The sequence below is a fragment of the Apis laboriosa genome, unplaced genomic scaffold (genome assembly GCF_014066325.1).
Source record: "Apis laboriosa isolate Shangri-la unplaced genomic scaffold, ASM1406632v1 scaffold11_cov152, whole genome shotgun sequence".
NCBI lineage: Eukaryota > Metazoa > Arthropoda > Insecta > Hymenoptera > Apidae > Apis > Apis laboriosa.
Genome location: NW_025221020.1, coordinates 4,022,472 through 4,048,100, shown reverse-complemented (window position 1 = coordinate 4,048,100; position 25,629 = coordinate 4,022,472). Strand labels below are relative to the sequence as shown.

Sequence of the window (25,629 nt, the reverse complement as noted above, 5' to 3'; positions counted from 1 at the left end):
CCAGTTCTCGAATGCGTGGAATTCGTAATTGGAGCGAAATCGATTCGCCCCGACGCAAGCGCGTTACCATCCTCATCGCCCTTACGGATTTAGCACGGTCTAATAATAATTCATTCCCGCGAAAATCATTATTGTTCACCGCAAGATTTTCGAAGCGACCGGTCGCAATCGCCGACGTAGCTGGAATTAAGTCGCTGACTTCGGTTCTCCGGTCGCGAGTCGCGAGAGTAAAGACGTAGAAGAGAGTACGTATATTTTTCGAGGTGAAGATGCAAGAAAAAGTTGGTCGTAGGCAAGAGGGATGAAGCTTGCTCATCGAATATTCATCGAGCGAAGAAAGAAAATTTCAAAGACCGACCATCCAGTTCTGAAGATCTTGCATCATTATTTCTTCTTCTTCTTCTTCTTTTTCTTTCCCCCTTCCCTCTCCCCTGTTCTCCCCTTCCTCGCGTCGCGTCGATCCTTTGGAGATAATTGCGCCGCGTTTATTAAAATTACAACAGTCGCCTTAACGCGACTGGTCATGATCGCGGTAAGCAAGTATCGTAAATAAGAGTTGGAGCAAAGCGAATCGTAACTCGCGGTGATACGAGAGTGCACGAGCATCGATGCCAGCGTGCCTAATTATAGACGATACGATCGATTCGCGTCGGTGCGAGAGCTACAACCGCGCTCGTACGTGCGGCCGCATACACGCGAAATCATATCAGCTGGACGAGCGATGGACAAGCGATAGAAAACTGCGCGTGGTGCATTTTTATTCGCGGTGCATTCCGCGACAGAGAGATTTTTTTTTTTCGACGGTTCCGCCCGTACTCTGGCAAACACACTTTGATTATATGGGGATTGGCGAACCAGCTTCGATGGCTTCGGCTTCGCGCCAGTTTGCCGCACTTCCAATCCTCGCGTTCAATATCCGCATCTAATAAATTTCCTTCGCGATTTTATCTTGCTCTAATTTTTTAACTCATTCCGTTGCGGACAACGATTACAAGTTGCCTTCGAAATGACTTTTAAATAACGATCTTCGAGGTGAACTCCAAAAGTTCAACGATGACTTGGTGTTTGTGTAAGTGTGTATGTGTCGCGCTTAGTTCTACGATATAACGTTTCTTCGAACGAGCGATAGATAATCGAATTGACTTCTGAATAAGTAAACTTGAAACCTTATCGATACAAAACCATAATGTATCTATGTACACATATATATGTACATCGTATACATAGTATAATTTCAAGAATAGTAGCCAGCAGGTACACATCCAGTCACGAAATCTGAGATTAGCATCGATTACGGGAAACTAGCGTTTCCGGTCGGAAGCGTCGGTGTAGATCTCTCTCTTTCTCTCTCTCTTTCTCTCTCTCTCTTCGGTCCAGATCAGATTTCTAATTATAACCGATTAGATCGATCTTCGCGCTTCGTGATCGTCGAGCAACCGAGTCGATCACGTGATATCACGAGCCGCAAATAAATTCAGCGGATCCGCGGAAGAAGATCTACCTACGTGTTCCTACGAGAGAAGAAGAAAAAGAAGAAAAAAAAAAGAAGGGAAGAGGGGGCGAGACGATAGTGTCTATATCGATTCGAGACGAGATCGCGGAAGGGATTTTCAATCAAGTCGCCTGGAGGCTGAATTAATTCCGGAGAAATTCAAAAGTTTGGAAAGCGAGAACCCCTCCACGGGCGGATGAAGACCGCGGTTGCCGGAAGCTACTCGGAGGCCGAGGGGATCCAGCTACTTGATATCAGGGTCCCGTTAGAAATCAGGATCACGCAGGATCGATCGCAGCCGAATTATTGAATAAAATATATGGCCGAGTCCGTTATAATGAAATAACTTCCGATATAGAGGTGGCCCTCCCACCTCTCTTTTCGTCCTCCCGAAATGCATTCTTCTCCGTTTGCCTCGCTCGATAATCTCCACTCGGAAAATCCGATCTCTCTCTCTCTCTCTCTCTCTGTCTTTCTCTTTCTCTCTCGTTGCAACGAGACGGCTGGTTTAAATTAATGATCGAGAACGGTAAAGTAGGTGGTAACTGTTCGTTGGAGAAGAGGGACGGGGGTGAACAGTTCGTGGCAGTTTAAAACAACGAACTATCGTTTTACGGAAGCTACCATTGCGGTTGACACAGGGGTGGTTGAGGCGAGGGATGTTTGTCAGCGTTAAATTAGGTGAATAATGTACGTAGTTCGACGAGATCTTCGTCGTCAAGTTCTGGTATTGAATTACCGGTCAAGTGAAAGTAAATAGGGATGATTACGGTTGTAAAGTGTAAAGTTTATGTATATCGATGAATAATTAAAAAAATGTGCTTCAATGGTATGAACGAATTTCGTACAATCTCACGTATTTTTTTTTCTTCTTTTTTTAACCGCTTTGCGTCACATCGTATTTTTTTACGACCCGGTATCCCGCGGGAGAGAACGGAGAAATTTTTGGAACCGCCGGTTTCGAGATTCGAACCAGCAATTTTTTTTAGCTTCGCGATATCACTGACACGTCATATTTTTTCCCCGTTCGTTCATCCCCGTCATTACATTCCCCGCGATCGATCCGATCTAGGATTCCGTTAAAATATATTACGGATCGATTCGATCTCGTTGCCAAATTACATTAATCATCGCATGATTGCAGATCACGTGGATCGACGGGCTGGGGAACGTGCTGCACAGAGGCATAAAAACGACCAAGGAATTGTTCGACGACGGCCCCTTGTACACCGTGAAATCCGTGCTGAGGGTGATGCCGCGCAAGGACCACGACAACACGACGTTCACGTGCCAAAGTCAGAACGCGGCCGACCGCACGCCGCAGAACGCGAAACTGCGCGTCGAGGTGAGTGGTGGAAGGAACGTGAGGAGGAGGGGAGAGGTCCGGTGAAATCTGGGTCATCGGGGCCACCCCATCGGGAAACCCGGGACGGAGATATATTCGGAGCTTCGGGGGAGGTTTTTGCGCATTTCTTTCGCGAGGTCCGTTTTCGCGAGCGAGGGAAAGCAGATTAACAGCGGAGCCGGTCAGAAACGAGCGGTAACGAGCTGGGGAATAATTAATGTCGCTTCCCTCCCCCCGAAAACTGGTCGCGTAATCGCCAATCCGCCGCTGGAGGGTAGGCTCCCGCGCCGTCTGTCGTCCCACCCCTGCCGCCTCTGCTTTCTCCCGCGGACAATGGCAGCTCTGCGGTTTCCGTCTCGTCGACCGAGGGAGGGAACAGGGAGGGATCGGGAGGGTTTGGGAAAGGGTGGATCCTCGCTTTCGATCCATGCTTCTTTCGTCAATGATTCACGATGACGGGGTCGTGATGACTCGTGCAACTTGTCACGAGGGGGGACGAAAGGGGGTTCCAAGTTGTCGAGGGACGAGGACAAGTACCATGTCCCCTGCTATGTCGTTTAATTATCGGTTACTCGAGTCGTTATTATTAATCGTCGAGAAATTAGCAAGGTGCAAGATAAGGTCGAGGATAAAGTAGAATTGCGACCGGTATTATCGGAGAGTCGACGATCGATGCTCATGAAAGTTCGAGCATCGAGGATCGCGTGACATTTTCACCGCTCAATTTCAACTCTCCCCTCCCCTCTACCAATTTTCATCGAAAATTGTCTCGTGTTTCAGGTCCGCTACGCGCCAAAAGTGTCTCTGAGGATCCGGTCGGGGCTGGGCAAGAATGGGCGCATCGTGGAGGGCAGCGAGCTCCGCTTCAAGTGTCGCGCGGAAGCGAACCCGCCGAACGTCGAGTACAGGTGAGTAACGCGACCGCCACCACCTCGCTCTATAACCCCCTCGCAGTGCATCCCTCTCGATCGGAGAGAGAGAGAGAGAGAGGAGCGAACGATAGCTCTGCGATGATCGATAGCCCGGTACAAGAGCGGTCGACGAATTTGGAGCGTTGTTCCAGGAGCATGTGGCCAGGTGTCGATGTCGGTGGTTGTTTCATGGTTGCGTGCCGACGAACACGGTGATACGGGATGAGAGACGGAGCAGAGAGAGAGAGAGATGCGATAGAAATGGAAGAGTTCTTTCGTCTAGTAGGGATATATTCCAATTCTGGTACGTTCGATTTAAAAAAAAAGGATATTCCCGTTTTCGGCCAAGCGAAAAATTCGAAAAGATGGGATCACCCTTGGGCATGATTCATGAAAACCGCGGTTATTCGCCTCGCACTCTCTTTTTCATTCATCGATCCTTTGTTCGCGGCCCTTTTACGGCCCTCCCCTCCGACGCAAGGGGAATTTTTCCTTTTTTCATCTATCCCTCCATGCATTTTAATCCGGCGTGTTTTACACGGGGAGGGGAGGGGAAAACACGTGTCGTCTATCGGATAGAGTCGAGGAGGGCAAAGGAAGAGAAGAAAAAAAAGAAAGAAAGAAAGAAAAAAAAGAAAAAGCGCGTGGTCAGGGATTTTACCGGGTCAGAGAATGCTTAATTCGTGCGTTTTTAACGACGGCGGGAAGAGGAGGAGAGAACGGTTGGATGGCGTCGCTTTATAGAAGAGCGAAGCACGGGTCGGGTGGGACGGGTGGCGGAAACAAAAGGAGAATTAGCAAGTAATCGGTCGTGGCACGGAGCAGGCAAATAATTGATTCTCGTTACAAAGGGGGAACAATGTAAAGTTTAGGACAAATGTTAGCCGGTCATGCGTCGCGTTACGCGTTGTCTTGTTGCCCGTTTCGATGGCCTCGCGATCTCTTCACACACATATACAATTTTCGCGTGCACCGTTCGTCCACTCTGACGAAGCTGAGATCGCGAAACGAAAGCGAAAGGGAAGGAAACTCGTGAATCGATGATCGCGTGAACTCTCGTGCGATTCGAGGATAAACGAAAGTACGAAAATAGAAGAGTCAACGATTCGATTTAAGGAGCAGCTCTCGATAAAACTCTCGATCCGCCTTACGAAATTCTCGTGAATTCGAAACCGGTAAAAGTCAATGGATCTTCTGATGGATAACCGTTCCAAACCGTTTACGAGCGAAGTTTCTACGATTGTGTAATTCCGTCAAAATAATAAAAGCCACGGGTGAAGGAGGAAGGAGTCGCGCGAGAGATCTGGAATGCCATTAGCGACAGGACTCGGACGAGGATCGTGATCCCTTTTACTTAACTATAGCTGGAAGAAAAAAGGAAACTTTTCCTCGAGATTCGCGGAGATTCGGGAAAGTTTCGTGATCGTTTCATTCAGTTTCTCCTGTCCTTCGATAACGTATGTGAACGCGCGATTCGACCGAGGCTGAAAGAGACCTCCTCTTTCTCTCTCTCTCTCTCTCTCTCATTTATTGCCATCCGAAGAGATTCTCGTCGCTCTTTCATCGATTGTACCGAGCGAGATAAATGTTGCGACCGAAGGCTCGAGAACCGGGGGGCGTAAACCACCATCTCTCTGGAAGGATCGTTTCTAAAGGAATCGGCCACTAATTCGACGAAGGTTATCGTTCTCGCGTTTTCCTTCGCTCTTTGTGTGCCTCGGTTGAAAACTCGGCTATCGATCGAATCTGAAAAATGACCGAGTGGAACCCCGCTTTACGAGGAAAAGAGAGACGAGAGATTAAAAAGAAATTCGTGGTGTGGATAGAAGCGAAAGAGGCGAGGGAAGGAGAATTTGCGGAATCTGAGGAGGGGGAGGAGGGAATGCGCAATTACCGCTCAAATTTTTTTCCTTCGATCGGTCGAACAGCGATCACATTCGGCGGCAATTTTTGCACAACAACTGCGCAAATTATGCTGCAATTGCTCACTCATCGAGGGTTCAATCGTTCTTTTTTCCCCCTTTCTTAGGTGGTTCATTAATGAGAAAAAGGTGATCGGCGACTACACCACGGAAATGATCATCCACAACGCGACCCGAGATCTTCACGATGCGATAGTGAAGTGCGAGGTTCACAACGACGTCGGGAAGAGCGAGGACACCGAAACTCTGGACATAACGTGTGAGTATATCGAATCAATTTTGAACCGCAAAAAAAAAAAGGGGGGATCTCGAATCAAGAAGAATGGACTCGTAGTCGCAAGAATTGTACACCGCTCGTACGATTCTTCGCACGAAAGCACAGGGTTAATATTCGCTGACTCGACCTCTCCTTGTCCCATTCGTCCATCCGGAAGGGTGCTTCGACGCCGTTTCGTCGCGTTATTTAACCAGCCGGGAGGGGGGGGCATCAGCGAAATTCAGGATAACTCGGCTTGTCATAAGCCGAGAGGAGGCTGGACGATAAATTGGACTTCTTAAGGGGAGAATTTGCCGGCATATTTCCCGAGATGATTCTTCTTCACGGACGAAGAAGAACGTGCTCACGATTTATGTACTCCTCTCCCCTTGCGTGGCGCGAGAATAGAATCACCCCTAAACATTCCTTCTTCTCCTCCGTGTTATAAAAAGTAATTATTCGATTGACGATCTAATTGAACGGCTTGAAAAAGAGATTGGTGAAAGTTGAAAATTTTCACAGACGGGCCGCAGTTCAGGCACCAGCCGATCTCCGTGGAGACACAGTACGGCGCCACGGAGATATTGCAGTGCGACGTTGACGGGAACCCGACGCCGGAGATCCGCTGGTACCACGAGGACTCGGAGCGACAAGTAGCCAGCACGCCCAACATCAGCGTGGTGGTGAACCACGAGACGGCCGGACGGTATTTTTGCAAGGCGCACGTGCCCGGTTTCCAGGAGTTGATGGGATACGCGAATATCTACATCCGGGCACCACCGAGTATCGTGTCGCAGAGGGTGCAATACGTGCCCGACGAGGGTGCCGTCAAGGTAATTTTTCCTTCCAGGAAAAATCCCTCTTTTCAGGCCTCGACTTTTAACTTTCTCTTTAACGTTCTCCCCTTGCTCTCCCCTTCTCTTTTCGGGAACCGTTTCTATTATTATATCGGTATCATCGCGTATCGTACACGAGCTTAAACGAGCTTTCGAAAGTCGGTGTCGATCGAAAACACGACGTTATTTCTCGACGTTCGGGGTTTTCGACGAGGCGTCCGCTCCGATTTACACGGATCGTAACTCTCCCCTTGCTGTGGAGGGAGGGATGGAGGGAGAGGGTGAGGGATGGAGGGAGGGACTCGTAACGAGGCATTTATGGAAAATAACGCGAGAACCGCGACCGAATCGCTAGACACACCGCTCTAGGTCTCCGAAAATCGAAATAGGTGGCCGAAATCTACATAACAAATGATTTAGAACAACGGGGTAAAAAAAACAGCTACTATTTTTCCACGGAATTTGAACTAGTTCCGATGAACTACGAATCCGTACAGGAATACGAATATGACGATCGACTAACCGTGTTTTCCACTATTTTTTTTTTTTTTTTCCACCGTTCCCTTATTCTTCATTTTTTTCCTCCCTCTCTTCCCCTCCCCCGTCGATATACGATATATACGCGCGACGGTTTTTTAAAAAGCGGAACGTACACACACGGTTGGCGACGGTTGGTCGATTCGGGGAAGGGGGCAAGCGGGGGGCCTTCTTTTTTTTTCTTTTTTTTTTTTTTTTTTTATTCGACCGTTCCCCTCCTCGATTTCGCAGGTGAAGTGTACCGCGATATCTGTGCCAAAAGCGGACTCGGTGGTGTGGAGCTTCGCCGGTCGCGAGTTCAATCTCTCGACGAACAATACGCAGTTTTCCGTGCAGGAGGAATACACCGCCGAGAGAGTCGTCAGCACTGTCACACTGCTCGAACCCACATCCACGTACTTCGGGGATTACAACTGCACGGTCACGAATAGCTTCGGCACGGATTCCGTCATAATCAAGCTGACGGCACACAGTAAGTTCATATCCATTATAACCGGTCGACCTTTTTCTTTCTTTTTCTCTCTTTCTTTCATTACTCTATCTATTTTTATCTTTCTCTCGACTCTCTCTCTCTTTCTCTCTCTCCCTCTCTATCTTTCTCTCTCCGACTAGCTAGCTGTCTGCATTCTTCACTCCCGCGATTCCACGCTATTTTCCGCGTGCTGCGCGCGACGCGTCCTCGAAAAATTGCTACGTTTTCTGGATGGAAAAACGCTCGAAGCGATTCGCGAGATCTCTCCCGGGAGGAGAATAATGTCCCTGTTACAGGGGTGAAAAAAAAAATCTGTAATCCGGACCGATTACGAAATCAGCCGTAACTTGCCCGAAATTCGAAACGCTTCGGAAGTAACTAAAAAACGATCGCGTTTCCAAAAGAATCTATATCGAATCGTTGGCAAAACCACGGCGTGAAACTGCACAGCTCGACGCGCGCTCGGTGATTTTGCAATTTTTTTTGGAAAACACGCGTCGATATCTGATATGCGCGTTCGATCGGTTCTCGTAACCAGTGGACAAGACGAGGCGAGGCCGATTCGTTGCCGTTCGGACACGTTGTAGTAAAATACGGGAGGAAATTTTTTTTCCTTTTTCTTTTTTTTTTTTCCGAATACCCGTCTACATTTCGAAAAACGAAATAACGATAACAAATGGCGCTCTAAGTCTCAATTTAACCCCGCGATCCCCGTGTATCGTAATTCTCGGCCCCGGGGCCAATTTTTCCCCCATAATTCTAACCGGATCTTTCTCATCGACCGATCCGTCCACGCCGCCCGTTTCCACGCTCGATTCACGCCTGATTCTGTACATTTTCCATACCCGATACGGGCTTGGACCGCGTCGTAAATTGCCCGAGTTTCAATTAACCCGCGCGCGAGTTTCGCGAAATTTAAGCGGGCGGCGTCGTTAAGCAGTCGCGCGCACTCGCGTCTCTGTCGAATTTTTATTTCCGACGCACGATAGCCGGAAATGGTCGCGCGTTTTTCGAGAGGGGAGAAGAAAAAAGGGAAGAAGAAGAAGAAGAAGAAGAAGAAAGAGAGAAGGAGAGAGAGAAAAAAAAAAGAAAGATCGTTGTTTCACTCGATGAGCCAAACAGCCGAGATTTTAACCGTCCGTGACGCTTAGCGTTGATTCCAGTCGATTTGCAACTGATTCTGATCATCGGTGGCCTGGTCGTCTGCGTGATCCTGATTGGCGTGATCATTATACTCATTCTGCAGTGCCGCGACCGCATCAAGCAGCCACGACCGAGGACGGCCCAGACCCAGGAGACTGATATGCGTGAGTGGAATATCATGTTAAAATGAATTATAACGGGCTCGGTCGCGTTTTGTTCTTTTTTCTTTTTTTCTTTTTTTTTTTTTTTTTTTTCTTTACAAGGCCCAGGCCTCGTTTCTCGCGCGATTTCGTCATTCCGATTCGAAAATTCTTCCTTTCTATTACGAGCGTGGCACTTTTTATCGGTCTATTCTCGGGGCGGAAAAATACAGTAACCACGGATGAAGGATAGCTCATTGAATGCAAACGAGGCCGATACACGTTTACGAGTCGTAAACGGGTTGGGCGTAGTCGACGCGCGACATTCAATGGTCCTTCACCGCCTTTCCAAACAGCTTGTTTATGGTTTATCTATATATCAACCGGCCCCTCCTCCTCCCCCCTCCCCCCCCATTTTGCATCGATTATACGCTTCAAAGTAGTTTATACGCGCGGCAAAGTTATCGCGCTACGCAGTCGTATCCACGCTCGAGCAATTTCTCTATCGCGATATTCGATAAATGGTCGCGACTCCACCCTTTTTAATCATTCACGAGCCGAGTTTACGTTATTCTAATTTGCATGTAACGTAATGTAACTCAATTCCGAACAATAGAGGCGGCTATGTAACTTTTTCTTTTTTTCTTTTCCCCCGAAATCTTTTGCTTTCACCCTGCCGCGATACCGATCTGTTTTTCAATTTCTTTTGTTTCGGCCACCGTACACCGACAGAAGAAACAGACTCGAACGCGGACAGGTATCGGGAAAGCGACAGAAGCAGCAATCTGTCGGACGTGAAGGCGGATATACGGGCTGGATCGAGCGTGAGCAACGCGGAAAGCGTGACGGCGCTCGACAGCGAGGGCGAGGGAAGCACGAGGGGTGTGAACGCTTTGGCGCTGGCCGGACCCGTCCCCAATCCCCTGGGTTATCGTTACAGCGCCGATTACACGGAGCCATCGTTCCCGCCAAAAAATAACGTGAGTACAGTGGAGTGAGCGAGTGGCGAGTGGCGGGTGACGAGTGATGGAAGGAGGGGAAGAAATGTTGAAAAATCGCGTCGCATGCACGAGCTCTCGAAATTTCTCTGTTCTCTGCGATCTCGCGCAGAGAAGATGCCAAGAACCGGAGCCAGAGCTTAATCTAGTTTATTGCGCGAAGAAGCACAGAGTTCCAAGAGTGCATATTAAAGCGTAGAATCTCTCTCTCTCCAGGGCATGCACTCTCGAGGACCGTGTAGATTTAATTTGCAGTTTTTAAGAATTTCCCACACCGAATCCTGATACCTACCACCTCCTTAACTTAACACCGCGTGGAACATTTGGAATTCGACCACGTTTCAGACCTTCCTTCTACTATGATAATCCGATCCTAATTTCTCTACACGCCGAACGAATTATGAGTCGGGGAAAAACCTAGAGAGCTTTCCCTTGACTCGCGAAACTTACGTTCGATCGGTCGATCGTTCGCAAGACGACCGTCTTGCATCCCGTCCAGCGAATTAATTTCAACCTTTGGCGCCTTTCCTTCGTATTTTTCACGAACGAAATGGATCCTCCTTTCGAAAAGAATACGAAGGAAACACGGAGTATTTTCGAAGAAGTTCTCAAAGATACTCGCTATAAACGAGCTACTTCTAAAAATTGTCGACGGGAAAAGTGGAAAAAATTTCCCGATCTTTAACATTTCCCATTTCGTTTCGATGTTGCAGGACGGCAGTAACAATAACGGTTACGTGCCGTACGTGGACTACACCCGCGACTACATGCCGCCCACGACGCAAGGTGTGGGAGCGTCGCGGGAATCCTTAAGCAGGATACCTTCCGGCGGCATACTGGCCTCGAAGAAGATCGGTCTGAGTTCCGCGAATTTGGGCAGCTCAACCCCTCAAACCACCCCCGCGATCGACCCGCGTTTCTCGGCAACGTATGGGAACCCCTACCTCAGGTAAAGTTCTTAGGGGTTTGGCTCCCGCCTCCCCTATCCCCGTCTATCGAGTGGGACTCGCGCCCCCTGTGTAATCGAGCCCGCAATCTAGTTCCACGTAGTCGTGTAATAGAGCAAGCTTTGACCAAACTGTAATTGTGTTTTCGCGTACAGTAATCCTGCAGAGGAGCGCATCAAAGACGATCGAATTATGCTCGAGCCGCGGTTCGAACGTGATATTTCGGTTCGAAGGAAACGTTCGTTCGAGGGAGGGGGAGATATTACGGGATGATCGATCGAATGGTGGAAAGATGCGACGAAAAGATGGGACGCTGGAGGAGAACGATGGCGCCCGATTTCGAGAACACACGTCGATACACACACATACACACGCACATATACGCACGAACACCGTGTACCGTACGTTAACGTTACGATATTTACGACGTATTGATTAACGGATTTGTTGCACCGTGTGTGCAATCGTTTCCGCGAATTAATTATATTCCACGTGAATTATGAATCGTGTATACGTATGTGTGCGCTTGTGTGTGTATCTGTCTTGAATATTTATAACGTCGGTTCGCGGAACCGGGCACCGTCGCCGGGGTTCAATATTAATCGGGCGAATCCGTGGTCGTCCTCGTTCGTCGTCGAACTCGTTTTCGACGACAGCGATTTATTTCTTGTAATATATCGATCACGCGCGTGAGAAAACCAGCCTGACACTTCTTTTCTCTCTTCTTTTATTTTCCTCGGAACAATAGAATGTCAGCAGCGGAGCAACTGAGACACGCGCCTCACACAGCTGTGCCGGGAGTAACGCCTGCACCACCGCCTTACACGCAAGCAATGAGAATGAATAGCTTGAATACCTTGAACGGCGCTGGACCGCAGGTTAGTACAATGCCGGCGAATGTGTGCCAAATTCCTAGATGCTAGTTACGACATCTCAGGTACATTCCTATCCCTCACCTGAACCAGTTCCAGAACTAGTTAGAATCTCTGTTCGACGTACTTGCACGATCGATTCTCTGATCGATTCTCTGATCGATCAAACCTTCTCTCCCCTATAATTTTTAACAAACCGTCCACAGGTTTCCGTCCAGAAAGGAAGCGACGGGCGAGGCTTTCCAATTGTCTGCATTTCGATTTCTGTCTTGCAGGCACCACTGTCGGCGCACTACATCACGGGCGGGCCGAACGGCGGAGTGGCGACGGTGAAACGCACCTCGGCGGTGGGGACGTTAGCGACGCATGTATGAGGCCAGGGGGTCTATCCGAACTAGAACCATCGACGTTCGGGCCTAACTAGTACCGCCTTCGGACCCACTCACCAACGCTCCAACGCTGTGAAAACGAGGCGAGGAGGGACGGTTCTCGCGGAGGGTGGTGCGGCGAGGATCTGTCGGGATCGTGGCGACATCGAAGCGAAGTGGAAGGATCGCGGCCGACGAGGATCGAGCGCGATCGCCGATGTCGAACGATTGCTCGACGGGGAAGCAAAGTCGAGGAAGGAAGTCGAGTCGAACAAGTTTCGGGTGAAGGGACACGGGGCGCAACGAATTGGTGAAAACGGGGAGGCGTTGAGATACATCGAGATGGTGCTACGACAATTGCGAAGAGCCAGCCGCGATCATCGAAAACTCGTGGAGCAACGATCGTTTCCTTCTTCCTCGACGTCGACGTGCCTCGACGAGTATCTTTCGGAGAGGTGGTCGGACGTTCGGGGAAGCCTGGCGATTGGACGGGGGCAAAGAAGTAGTACGTCCGAAAAGGAGGGCGGCGTCTCGAGAGAGACGGTTGACGAAAGGTTGTTGCGAGAAGTTGGAGGATCGAGGAAGGAAGAACCGCAAGAGCTTGTCGAACTCCCCTGCACGGACGTCACGAGGAAATTGTTGGCGAAGAGGAAGCCGTACGCGAGGGGAATTTACCTATTAGAAAGGATGCCCAGGAGGATCCACGAGAGGATGAGCGTGGCGGGTCGACATGGTTTACGGGGATACGTTCCTGCGTACGAAGGAATTGATACCACGATCATTCGATGAGGTGTGTCCGAGCTTTTTCGCCTTAAATGTCTCGTTCGCGTAAGATTGGCCGGGAGCGAGATCGCAAAAAAGAGCCTGGTCGAGGAGCGATTCGACCTATATGGGTGGATCGATCCAAGTGAATGCGAGGAATGGAACGAGGAAACTTGTATCGAATAATGGCGAGCAAAGGGTGACCGGTCGAATCGATCAGCCTGAGCGTACACCTGGTATTCTATTTAAGAAGACTGACTAACTTGATGGGCAAGAAGATTCCTTCATCCACTCGGAAACACAGTGTATTTTTTTCTATCGTCTAATAGGAATAAAAAAAATAATCGACTTTGCACATCGAAAGGAATGGAAGAGGGGAGAAATGATCGTGAAAGTGGAAGCGATGCGATTTTTTCGAAAATGAAAAGAAAGAAAGAAATTGAGCCGAGAAGAAAGAAGACGAGGAAAGGAAACGAGGACGATCGGAAGTTGGACGGTTAGTTGGATGAGTTGGAGAGGGGCGAAGGACGGTGGTTAGATTCGTAAATCGAAGGAGCTCTTCGGAACGAGAACAGACCACTCGGTATCGACAATCTTTTATTCGCATACTTATATAGATCTCGATAAGCATTTAACGTTCATTCGAAGAAGAAACGTAACGAAAATGGGAATCGAATCTCATAGCGTTGATCGTTGCGGTCGTAAGTAGCAGTCTTACCTTTGTAAAGCGTCGTGATTCGAATCCACGTGATTAAACGTGGAACAATTATGGAGCAATTATGCTTGTGGAAAAGGATATTTCGCGTTTCTGTACATGTGATACGTAGACGGATGTCCAAGTCGGAAATGACGTGTTCGAAATTGTTGGATCGCGTCGCAGATCGGCGGACGGACAACGTCTCGGCTGCTACTTCGACGTCACTGCGTCGCGTTGCCTTTTTTTATTTGTAGGGAAAAAAAAAAAAATGTTAGATCTCGCGGAAATATATTCGCGGATAAGCGAATAGAGAGGAAACTCAGCCAAGATCGTGCCGCTTGTATGACAAGATCGATCACGATCTCGTTATCACCTTACGGCCTGGGGAATCTTCGGTGAGGAGAGAGAGGACGCGCGTTTGAGTAAGCTACGCGCGTTCCACAGGTCGTAAAAATTTGTAAAATAGATAGCTAAAATGATTAGGTATATACATATATATATATATAAATATATCACCTGTTGTCAATACGAACATAGGGCCTATAGTTTGGTGGCGCTACAAAAGCAAAAACTTTATCGAAATAAGCTCGTTCTTGGATGGAACAGCTTCGTGTAAATAACAAAATTAATAACGATATTAAAATAATAGACGAGCAGATAGATAAAAAATTCTCGAAAGAGGAATAATAACTGGTCGAGAAATCACGGTTTAATTGTATCGCTCGTTATCGAATTAAGTTCGTTTCTTTCTTCGAAAATATTTTCCCCGTTCGTTTGCAACGTCTGTAGCTCATTGAACGAGGATTTGGATTTATCGAATTTCTCTCCTCGGCGATGATCTATGGCCTCGAGTTAAAAAAAGAAAAGTTTTAAATTAAATTAAAATAAGAAAATAGACGAACGCATCGTTGACTCGCGACTTACGATAATACGAACGTACGGCGAGAATAAATACCATTGATTACGAAAACGAAACAGGGTAGCCTATCAATTATTAAAACGATTCCGAAAGAAAAGGCTGCACACTATGGATTGGTAGTCCCCATATTCGCGTGGTGCGTCGGTGATCAATTGAGTTTGAAAAAAAAAAAAAAGAAAGAAAAAAGAAAAAGAAAAAAAAGAAGAAGAGGAAAAAATTTAAAAGAAGAAAAAATAGAGCTCGAGCAAACGTGTCGGTGCGACGATGATGGGAACTCGTATAAACGATGACGGTGATTCGTCGTCGCGTGTTCATCAATTAGGAGAACGAATATACATTTGTATATGTATCGAGAAGATATCTTTATATTGAGACGTATGTAACATAATTTCTGTACATAACTGGAATTATTGCTCACCGTATCTCGTAAGATTTAGTTAGTTTTGTAACTAAGTGAAAAGAAAGAAAAAAAATTAATAACACTATGTGCATATCTGATTTAACTGCGCGGACAATTTCGCGACGGACAGTTCCCCTCGAAAGTTCTCGACCCTGTCGTCGTAGATCGGAAAAAGAAGAAGAAGAAGAAGAAGAAGAAAAAAATAAAAATAAAAATAAAAATCAGTATTCGTAATAATAATAATAATAATAATAATAATATTAATAATAATAATAATAATAAACACTTCCTTCCTATCGAGAACTCTCGTTCTCACATTCCACGATCGATCTTGATCGTGCGCGTAGTCCGTCGTCAAGAAAACGATCAGTTCCTCTCGGTTCGCGCTCGATTCGTTTCGTCGAGGGGAACGCGATCAAGTCGAATACGAGATTATACAGTCTAGTATTATCGTACTCTTTAAGCATTTTTTCCTCTCGCAATTCGACGATTCCGTTCTTCTCGCCGCGATATCGACCAACTTCGTCGACGGAGTCTCCCATTTCCGGGCCATGGAACTGTCCACCGGAAGTCCAGCTTTATTGTACATCAATCACTCTGTACAATGTTCATCCTGATGTTACTGTTAACTATTTAAAAAAAGAAGAAAAAAAAAAAAGAGTGGAAGCATACGAGAGTGAGCGTGAGAACGAGCGTGAGAGAACGAGAGAGAGAGAGAGAGAGAGAATTTCGAAACTTTCACATTCAAAGCGCGCAAACGAAATCCTGTGCGCATGCGCGCGTGCCAAACGCTAGTGCGCGATTTCAGGGCACACGCGCTTGCGCGCACGATCGCACACGTCACGTGTAAAATGTATAAATGCTTGGTGAAATTCCGATATTGTACAGGTTTAACGGGGAGAAGAAAAAGAAACAAAAGACACGTAGAAACGTAAAGGGGAACGCCATGTTTAGATGATGGCAACGATGCCATGCCGAAAAAAAAATGAGAAAGAGAGAGAGAGAGAGAGACAGAGATATCTATACATACAGACACATGATTTCTATTATAAAGAGATGTAGGTTATAACGAAGTATACCGCGGGAAGTAATTACAATCAATGTACTGGATGGTCCAGGGCGATGTTAAAATTAGAAAAGTTTATGTCGTTTGAACCTTAGAAGTTTGCGCCTTCTTGCCGCAGGGCCATCCTATACGTATTAATTGGTTATCTGTCAATTATTAATTAAATTATATCGATTTCTTCGCCTTTAGTCAAGGAAAGAAACGAGAGTCGTCGCGAAATTTCCTCATCGCACGTCGCTGTTCAATTAATCGCGCGCAATACACTACTCTGTACACTCTTCTCGCGAATCTTCCCCCATCCCTTATCCCGGTCTAAGGAAGAAATTCGCGAAGAAGTTGTGCGATCGACGACTTCGAATAGTTTATTTTTCTATAGTGCAATCATTTCGTTTTCGTGCAATTCCCGACCTCGTTGTTTTTTCATTGAAAAGTTTATATTCTCGCGAAACACGCAAACTCGCGCGCCCCTTTGAGAAGAGGATCTCGAAACGTGTTACGACGCTGTTTCGATGGGGAAATTTCGCCTGCCGACTCGGTCGACGTGTATTTTATATATAAAGCGCGTCGATTGTTAGGCAAATTCATTTTACGAAATCCTGTGACGAAACGCTTACGCGTTTTTTTTCTAAATGCGCGCGAAAACGAGAATGAGAAAAAGAAGGGACGAAGAATGAGAGGATAATGTTGCCTAAAATCGGGTGAGCGAGGGAAGTTTTTTCAAATTTGTTGATACATTTCATACTTTACGATTAGGGATTATGGCCTATTACTAACTATTTCGCAAACCTTATCCGACGATTCGATCGTTTTTTCTTTTTTTTTATTATTATTGCGCGTTATCACACGTTATGGAACAACCGCGGTGCTTAAATTGAGATATCCCATTTCATGAAATGAAAGAAGTAACAAAGCAAAAAAAAAAAAAAAAAAAAAAAGAAAAAAGAGAAAGAAAGAGGAAGAAAACGTCCCGATTGAATGAGATGTGCCATACTATTCATCGTATAAATAACGCTCTTACGCTCTCGAATCGAAAGGTGAGAACTCGTGAACGAATCGAGAAATACGACAAAAAAAGTTATCGATCTTCGAACGAGAAATATGAATCACCGTGGATAAAGCTTGATAACGGGGGAGGGTATTTTAAAAAAAAAACGATCGAATCGTCTGCCCGCGCATTTGTGAAATGGAAAGTGACTTTTTAGAAAATGAACACTTTTTCGCGTGCTATCCATGAAAAGCTACGTTAAACACGTCGCATCGATTACCGAGTATAGGGAAAAAAAAAAAAAAAAAAAAAGAAAAGAAAAGAAAAGAAAAAAAAAATAACGCTATTTCGAATTCGACTGACCGACATATAGGAGATACAATTTATATATACCCCCATATTTTTCTCGATGTTAAAGCTTTTTTCTCAGAACGCGTTACGCGGCGTGTAATACTGCCCGCGAAAAAGGAATTCAAGCGAATCGTTGCGAATTTTTCGAATTATCGGCGTATCGTTTGTATAATATAGCGGGGAGGATCCGATCGACTGCGATCGTTATCACACGAGTATCGCAAGGGCGGTGGAGAAATGAAAAGAAAAAAAATGGGGAAAAAGGATGATCGTTCTGAAGCGATTCGAGCACTTCTGATTCAGATCGATCATCCCGTTCGATCATTTTTACAAATTTTTGAATTTCGAAACGAATATCTACTCCTTTTTTTTTTTTTTTACTTCTTAATGCAATGTATTAACAAAGGGAAGAGAATCGATGAGTTTGGAAAAAAGAAACCTGTTACGTTTTCTACAGAAGAGAGAAAAAAAGAAAAAAAAAAAAAGAAAGAAAGAAGTTTTCAACGTACACCGTGTGTAGTAATCTCGACCAATAATAATTTTGATACGAACGCGCCTGGAATTTATTCGACTTTGGTATGTCTCGAACGACAGCGCTTGGGAACAATTTAACGAAAACGCACTCTTATAGCACACTCGTCCCCGATATTAATAAAACGTCACCTCCGTGAAATAATCTCTTTCGATGAACCGTTTCGGATTAACCGTATCGAATATATCTCCTTCAACCGTTTCATCCACTTTACAAATACGATAGACTGTTACCGTAACGCTAAACGAAACGAACAAAATAGAAAAGAAAAGACTGTAATCGACTGCTCGTTGAAAATTGTATCGAACAATCGCGATGCATGATAAATTCGCGTACGAAGAGGTCGGTGCACGAGTCGCGTGACTCGGTTTGGAACAATCTCTCGTATAAAATGAGAAAAGGAGGAAAAAAAAAAAAAGAAAAAAAAGAAAAAGACACGGAAGAATAGCTCGTGGTAATAATTAGGAACGTTCGCGATATCTGTTAGAAAGATCATGTTACGACAAACATGTTATTACCATTATTTTTCTGTCGTCCTGTGTTCCTTTTCTTCGCTTTTTCTTCCTCTATATATATATATTTTTTTCTTTAAAAATGGTACTCCCTTTTTTTTTTCTCGTCGTCGCGGCCCTATATTCGCGTTTCCCGAGTCTCAAGCTCGACTCGAACTCGTCGTCGACTCACACACACACACACATAATTAAACTGCGCACAATGGATTTTCAATTATGTACGGAAATGCAACAAAGTTCTTGCAACGTTCTCCGACCAGGCAACGAAACCTGGCGAAAGTTTATACGTTTCGAAAGAAAATACGTTTCGAGAGGAAAACTCGCGTAGGAGAGCGTGGTCCGCAACAATGGCCAATTATCGCGAAAACGCGTGCGCTAATTGTGGAAAACGATTGGTCGAGGTACAGTTTGAGAAAGGAAACGACGATGGAAATGGTAACAAAATCATCTTAACGTAACGCATTTTAATAACGGGAGAAGTCTCGCGGCGCGAACACCACGCCCGGCGAAAAGTAAATTAACCGAATGAAAGGTAACTCGATCTAAAAGAAATACATTGGAACTCGAAGGAAACTCTAGCAACGCGATTAAATGCAAGAACTTTTGTTGAGAGGCCGTTACGTCCTGGACGCTATCGCGCATCGAATTGGCAAACTTCGCGAGCCCGAGCCGCGCCGAACGAATAAAGTTCACCGAAATACTATCCACCCCATCTTCTCCACTCCACTCCTATTTGATAACGAGTTATTATCGATCCGTTTACGCGCGTTCAGTAACATACTATTTTCAACCGCAAACTTTTTTTAACGCCAATTTTTCGAACGAACCATTTTTTGATCGAAAGTGAACCGGTATTCCGTTGACCAAAAAATAAAAAAAAAAAAAAAAAAAAGAAAGAAAGAAAGAAAAAGAAAAAAAAAGAAAATAAATGAAATTAACGTTACGTACGCACGCCTTACAACCGATACTCGGTACGTTGTTATTTTGTCAACGAATCGATCGATATCGATGATCCTTCGACGAAACACGAACAGAAGTGCGCCAAGTGGATTATAGGATAAAGGTGAAAAAAAAGATGAGTGAGGAGAAGAATAAATATTTCGTGTAAATATTTCGAACGCTAGAGATTTGACTACGAAACAGCGAAAATCATCCTTTTTTTAGTGTACATTACTTTGTATTATAATAGCCTAAAAAGAAAAAGGGAAAAAAAAAAAAGATTTAGCTAGATACTTTTTTGAGATCTCCATGCGAAGAGCGAAGGGAAGGAAGAAGAGGGTCGCCGTTTCTGGGATTTTTGTTCATCGATGTTCTTTCTATCGCGCTGCCCGACCGAAAATCGAATCGCCGCGAACGCGATACGGGAAAAAAAAATCAAAGAATTATGATCGCAGTGAATTTCGTAGCTCAGTAATTTTCGAGCGCGACAAGCGCTCTTCCAGGGTAACAGAACAGATCGTACTCAGAATTTTCAGATGCACGAACGAATCATATGTGTCGTCGCTTCAACGATCTTTTTTTTTTTTTTTTTNTTTTTTTTTTTTTTTTTTTTTTTTTTCACGTTTCAACCAAGGAACCAGGTCAATTCGTCGGAAACGATACACTTTTTATATATATCCGCATGAAAGAGATAATTAGATAAATACAAAATGGAAAATGTTCGCGCGCGAAAGAATGTACGCTTCGAGAATCACGGAACTTTTTTGATCGTCGATCTCCGTATTGGTTCGATCGCAATTCGATCAAAAATTCCTCGCATGTACCTGTAGCGCAAAGATCGGGCGCGGAAGCGAAGACCACGGGAAAGACCACGTATTATTCGCACAAGATCTTCCGTTAGCGAGAAAACAAATTTTAATGAAAACGGAGAGAAAGAGAGAAAGAGAGAGAGAATGAGAGAATGAGAGAATGAGAGAGAGCGCGTTTTGGAAGAATGAAAAAGAGCGAAAGAGAGATAAACAGAGATTTTTTTTCCTTAGGAATGGAGGTACGTAACGCAAAAGAAAAAAAAGCTAGCCGAGTCTTACTCTTCGATATCGACAGTGTGCCAATGAAATAAAAAAAAAGAAAAACATTTTTATTCCGAGTTTAGCTAAAGTCTGTCGCATTTTTTCATTCGTCTCCGATACACTTCGTGCATAAATGCATACGCGCGCGCGCGCGCGCACACGCACACGCACGATATAGATATAACCGTAAGGATATGTAAGTACAAAGAAACAAAGAGGGAGAGAAAATAAAAAAAAAAGAAGCTTTGAAATTTTCGATATTTTCCGCGTCGCGGCAGTCGATAGGTATTAAACGCGTGCCCTTATCACTGATGTACACGTGCTCGATAAAACATTGACATTGGAATTTTTGTGCTTTCCGCTCAGCCCACCCGTTTTCCCCACGCCACGCACACATAAACACACTCGCTCTTTGATCGAATTTCGTTTCGCGATTTTTTTTCTTTTTTTTTTTTTTTTTTTCCGTTCGATTTCTTTTAATTTCTTTCTCTTTCTCCTGCCCGCAGAACTAAATTTTACGAGACGGGATGACGTTCCTTTTCTTTCTTTCTTTCTTTCTTGCAATACGTATGATGAAAGAAGAAAAAAGAAAAGAAACGAAAAGACCAAAGAGATGTTTATTTTAATGTTGTGTATATTAATTGTTTATGTCGTATAATATTTGACGATGCATTTATCCATGCGTTACACCGAGTGCTTTAATTATTCTTTCTCCTCTTTTCTTTTTTTTTTTTCAATTATTATCATTAAGCATAAGTATATATATTCTTATATATGTATATTGGAATATGATTTTTTTTTTTTTTTAAATAAATATCTCATCGTCTATTATCATAATCATCGCGATCGATCGGCGCAATATTTTATACTTGTAAGGTGTATATTTTGTTTACACATGGAGTTCATCCATCAGGCATCATTATAACAACAACGATTTTTATTATTACAATTATTTATAGTTGATTGATTTACACATTAATTATTAAGCAGCCAGTGCCGTTTATTTTATATTTTTTTCATAGAATGTAATGTGTATCACTGCTGTTATCATATTTTATTAAATCTTTGCCATATAACACTCCCTTAGTCTCACGATTTCACCCTTCATTATCAATATGAGACGATTTTTCTTCTTGTCTCATCGCAATTCTTCTCCCGCTGCAATCTATTCCCTTTTCACCTCCTTTTCTTCATAACTCTATATACCATGATCGTAATAAAGTCGATCCTTGATATATATATATATATATATATATATATATATCGAGCTAACATATTGAGCTTTTTCTTATTACATTTCTATCGTATTACATTTGCTTTAATTTTTTCGCAAAAAATTAATCAAAAACAAAAATGAGCGGAAAAATAAAGACGGAATATTTACAGAGATAATATCGAAGAAATGAAAATTTTTTCCGATACACAAAAAAAAAAAAAAAAAGAAAAATACTCCCAGATACATCGAAGAATCGCATACGTTTTTCTTTCGACCGCCGAGTGCGTGCAATATCGAGTGATTTCATGTTTCTCACACGTCTTAAAGCAGCATACATCGAGACATATTGTTGCTTTGCAAACCTTATAAATGCACTTGAGCACGCATATCCTCTCGCGAGCGCCGTCTTTCGTACTCTTTTGCTCCCCTCGTGCGGAAACAAGAGCGAACAACGCCTCACGCTTTGTTCGCCAATCCTCTGGGTATAATAAGGAGTATTTCGCGTCACGCAAACCCGGGGTGTTCTCTTCATTTTCCTGATTCTCTCAGAGATGTAACTTCTTCTTCTTCTATCTAGCGTGATGACAATTGATTTCTCGATATAGCGTTATAATTCTATAACGAAGTACGCCGGTTCTGGGCCTTGCAGCCACCCTATACACGAAATTTAGAAATTCGACTATTTAGAAATAAATCGTGTTCCGCTCGAGAATCGCTGCAAGATCCGGAATCATCGCTTCCTCTGTTACTTCCTTACATTAAATGTCGGTGACTTTTGTCCTAGCCGGAGGGACCGACTTCGGGCAAAAATCAACTGTCTGTTCACGTCGAGGGAAATAATAAAATAGATTATTTCACATAGCACACAGTTTAATAAACTGTAAACGAAAGCAATGAAAGAAAATAATGCTATTTTTATATGTTGCATCGTCTGCCGTGGTGACCTAGAGTTATACGAACTATATTTGAGTTCACTCCTTTATTGATTCCGTGTATCAATTGGGCCATTTCGTGTCATACTTCTGGGCCATTTCTGTTTCCGTTTCAATTTTTCAACGCGATAGATCGTAGATATTATGTATCGTGTTTGGATATTTACCGAAGAAATCGCAAAATTTCTTTTTCAATCATGATCATGATTTCGTCGATGATATTTTGTTATATTTTGTAAATGAAGTTAATAGAGTATCGTTTGAATAATGTCGTTAGAAATTGTGAGAAGCATTCTCATATAATTTGATGAAGAATGTCCCTATAATATTAATATCATCACATTAGCAGCTTAGAAATAAATGACAGAAATATTTCTAAAGATGATCCAAAGGATGCTCTTGCTCACAATTGATCTAGATTACTACATTAAGATTTACTATTATTGTATTATTATTACTATATCTACATTCCTTTTAAAAATCTACCACTATTACTTTACAAAACCATCTGTAAATAAGTATTTTGTATTCCTGCAAGAATAAAATTACGAATCATTAATCGTGTATGTAATATTTTTACCATTATCATTAGAATCATGATAGTTTCAGATATAAATATGGATTATGAATACACGTTATGTCTCGTAAAAAATTTTTATTCTTGAATATAGAAAAATTTTGTGTGCCATTTTCTCGTTATATACGATACAAAATCCTAATACAAAATCAAAATTTCTGATAGTAAAAAAAAAAAAAAATAGATTCGACAAATAAATCTTCAATAATGTTTTTAAATTTAGAATGTTTTAAAATTCCTTCCTACTCCCTTTACAAGGTTTTAAATTTCACCGCTATCGTCAAGAGGTGCCTCGAGTCAAAACATTCACGTTAGATATCAGGGCATATTATATTTTATAAGATCGTCATCCTAAAGATATAATATAAAATCGAGAATGTAACATCTATATTTTTTACATTAATAGTTAAGACACATTGTAGCTTTAAAAGAAAAATAATGAAAATATATTCTATTGTTCTACATCGCATTTATGATTATGCGTTAAGAGGAAGAAAATAGAAACAAAAAGAAACAATAGAACAAATAGAAAAAAGACAGAGATAAGATAAAAATTCAGGAATCAGCACCATCTTTTGAGTATTTTTGAAGGCATATCTTTAGAATTCAAAAGATGGCGCAGACTATCGATTCTTATCCTATCTTTCTCTTTAACTATTTTCTGATCTTATACATATTATTTAATAATATAATACTCTTATATTTAGTTTAGTCATAGTTTTTAAAATTTAGTAAAATTAAGTTTTAAGTTTCAAATCATTATTAATGTTATAATTCTTTTCTATACGATATGTTTTATTATATAACGCTTACAATAGAAATATTCGTATTTTAAATAATATTTGAAATTTAAATTCATTAAAATTACTATTTAAATATTCGTAAAATAGGCAATTTAAGGATTTTTTTTTAGCTTCTAATTTATTTTTTTTTTTATTTTCACAAAATTTCACATTGGATATAACATATATTTTATTTCTAATTATATAAAGAATTACATATGAAAATTAATTTAAAATAATCATTATTTTCTAACTTCTAATCAATATTTATAATATGTAATGATATCATTCACGATTTTAATATTGACAACAAATAAAAATAAACTAGCTATCCAAATATACGTAAAAGTATTTAATCCTTTGAATTCCAATAAATAAGCAGCTAATAACCAAACGCTTTGACTAAGGATCCAAATAAAACATAGAAATAGTGATCTATGAATGCTTAATCCAAACCGTGAAAGACATAATGGCAATAAAGATAAATACCAAAAAAAGTATTGTGATGTTAATACCGGATTATATGTTACTATTATCATGGCCTGTGTAAACATTACAAATGGCAATAAAGATTTATTTGAATATTTATATGATAATAATAAGAGCAATATCAATTGCGGTAAAAACATGAAAATTTTTTCAATTATATTAGGAGGATAATTAGCAGATAAATATAACATGTAAAAATAAACAGAAAAATTATGTTTAGTATCTTTACGTGTAATATGGTAAATAAAACTTTCGTAAATATATTTATAACCATAGAAATAGTAATTAATAATTGTTAAACAAATAATCAAGGATATACAACTAATTACTAATTTTAACTGATTCTTGTTTGGTATAAAGTAATTTTTATTTTGAAGGGAAAAATATATAGATATACTAAATATTATAGGATATAATCTAAAATGAATTGATAAGGCATGACATAAACCTGCTAAAACGAATTTATCTTTCAAAAATAAATATAAAGTTAGCATAATTAAAAAAACTGTCATAGTATCCGCATTTCCTCTGGTTGAAATTACGATCGTGAAAGGATTATAGAGCCATATAAAAGTACATATATCTTGCTTATTACAATTTTGTAAAATTAAGATTTTTTTTATCAAAATGGTTACCAAAATATCAACAAAAGAAAATAAGATTTTTCCAAAATTTTCATTTATGAAAATATTTGGTGTTAAAAGCAAAGCCAATAATGGTGTATAACGATATGTATTTCGCTCAAATGGAGATGATCCTTCTATTATATATCGTGCAGCATCTGTAAATACCTTATAATCCATATCAGTGTATGGAACACTGAAAGTTTTATCATGATAATTTGAATAAAAAACTAAAGTGATTCTAAATAAGAAACCTAATATACAATGTGTCTTAAATGATAACTCATTCATTTTGAAGTTTTAAATATATCTTTTAACATTAAATAAAATTGTATTTATTTTTATAATCTTATATTATTTTTTGCAGCAGCTTTCATTAAACATGCCTTAAATTCCTTAAACTCATTTTCACAATCATCTTTTTGTAAGTTGGATTTTGCCAATACACATGCAGCATATTTAACTCCAGATTCATGGCATTGTGCAACAATAATAGGATACTTTCTAAATCGTTCTTTTGCCTTTTTTACTGCTTCCA

General features: G+C 42.3%; 2 protein-coding genes across 4 annotated transcripts in view; one reads left to right on the top strand and one right to left on the bottom strand.

Moving 5' to 3' along the window:
- Positions 1-19,975, top strand: part of LOC122720132 (irregular chiasm C-roughest protein-like) — a 162,314-nt gene extending 142,339 nt beyond the window's left edge. For 2 of the 3 annotated variants that reach the window (XM_043946626.1, XM_043946625.1), the window contains 10 exons: positions 2,637-2,837; positions 3,618-3,745; positions 5,778-5,929; positions 6,449-6,759; positions 7,531-7,771; positions 8,923-9,078; positions 9,787-10,034; positions 10,766-11,001; positions 11,748-11,877; positions 12,147-19,975. In XM_043946626.1, coding sequence (XP_043802561.1) covers positions 2,637-2,837; positions 3,618-3,745; positions 5,778-5,929; positions 6,449-6,759; positions 7,531-7,771; positions 8,923-9,078; positions 9,787-10,034; positions 10,766-11,001; positions 11,748-11,877; positions 12,147-12,245 — 1,902 coding nt within the window. In that variant the 3' untranslated portion in view covers positions 12,246-19,975. The remainder of the gene's footprint in view (positions 1-2,636; positions 2,838-3,617; positions 3,746-5,777; positions 5,930-6,448; positions 6,760-7,530; positions 7,772-8,922; positions 9,079-9,786; positions 10,035-10,765; positions 11,002-11,747; positions 11,878-12,146) is intronic. The other variant, XM_043946629.1, reaches the window with a different exon arrangement.
- A 4,213-nt stretch (positions 19,976-24,188) lies between these two features.
- On the bottom strand, positions 24,189-25,514 carry LOC122720133 (GPI mannosyltransferase 1). Its single transcript, XM_043946630.1, has one exon. The coding sequence runs from the start codon at positions 25,380-25,382 to the stop codon at positions 24,240-24,242; it is 1,143 nt and encodes a 380-aa protein (XP_043802565.1). The 5' UTR covers positions 25,383-25,514; the 3' UTR covers positions 24,189-24,239.
- Between the last annotated feature and the right edge of the window lie 115 nt (positions 25,515-25,629).

What these genes read in the sequence shown, in the direction of transcription:
- LOC122720133 (XM_043946630.1), bottom strand. Translation starts at nt 25,382, where the DNA reads ATGAATGAGTTATCATTTAAGACACATTGTATATTAGGTTTCTTATTT.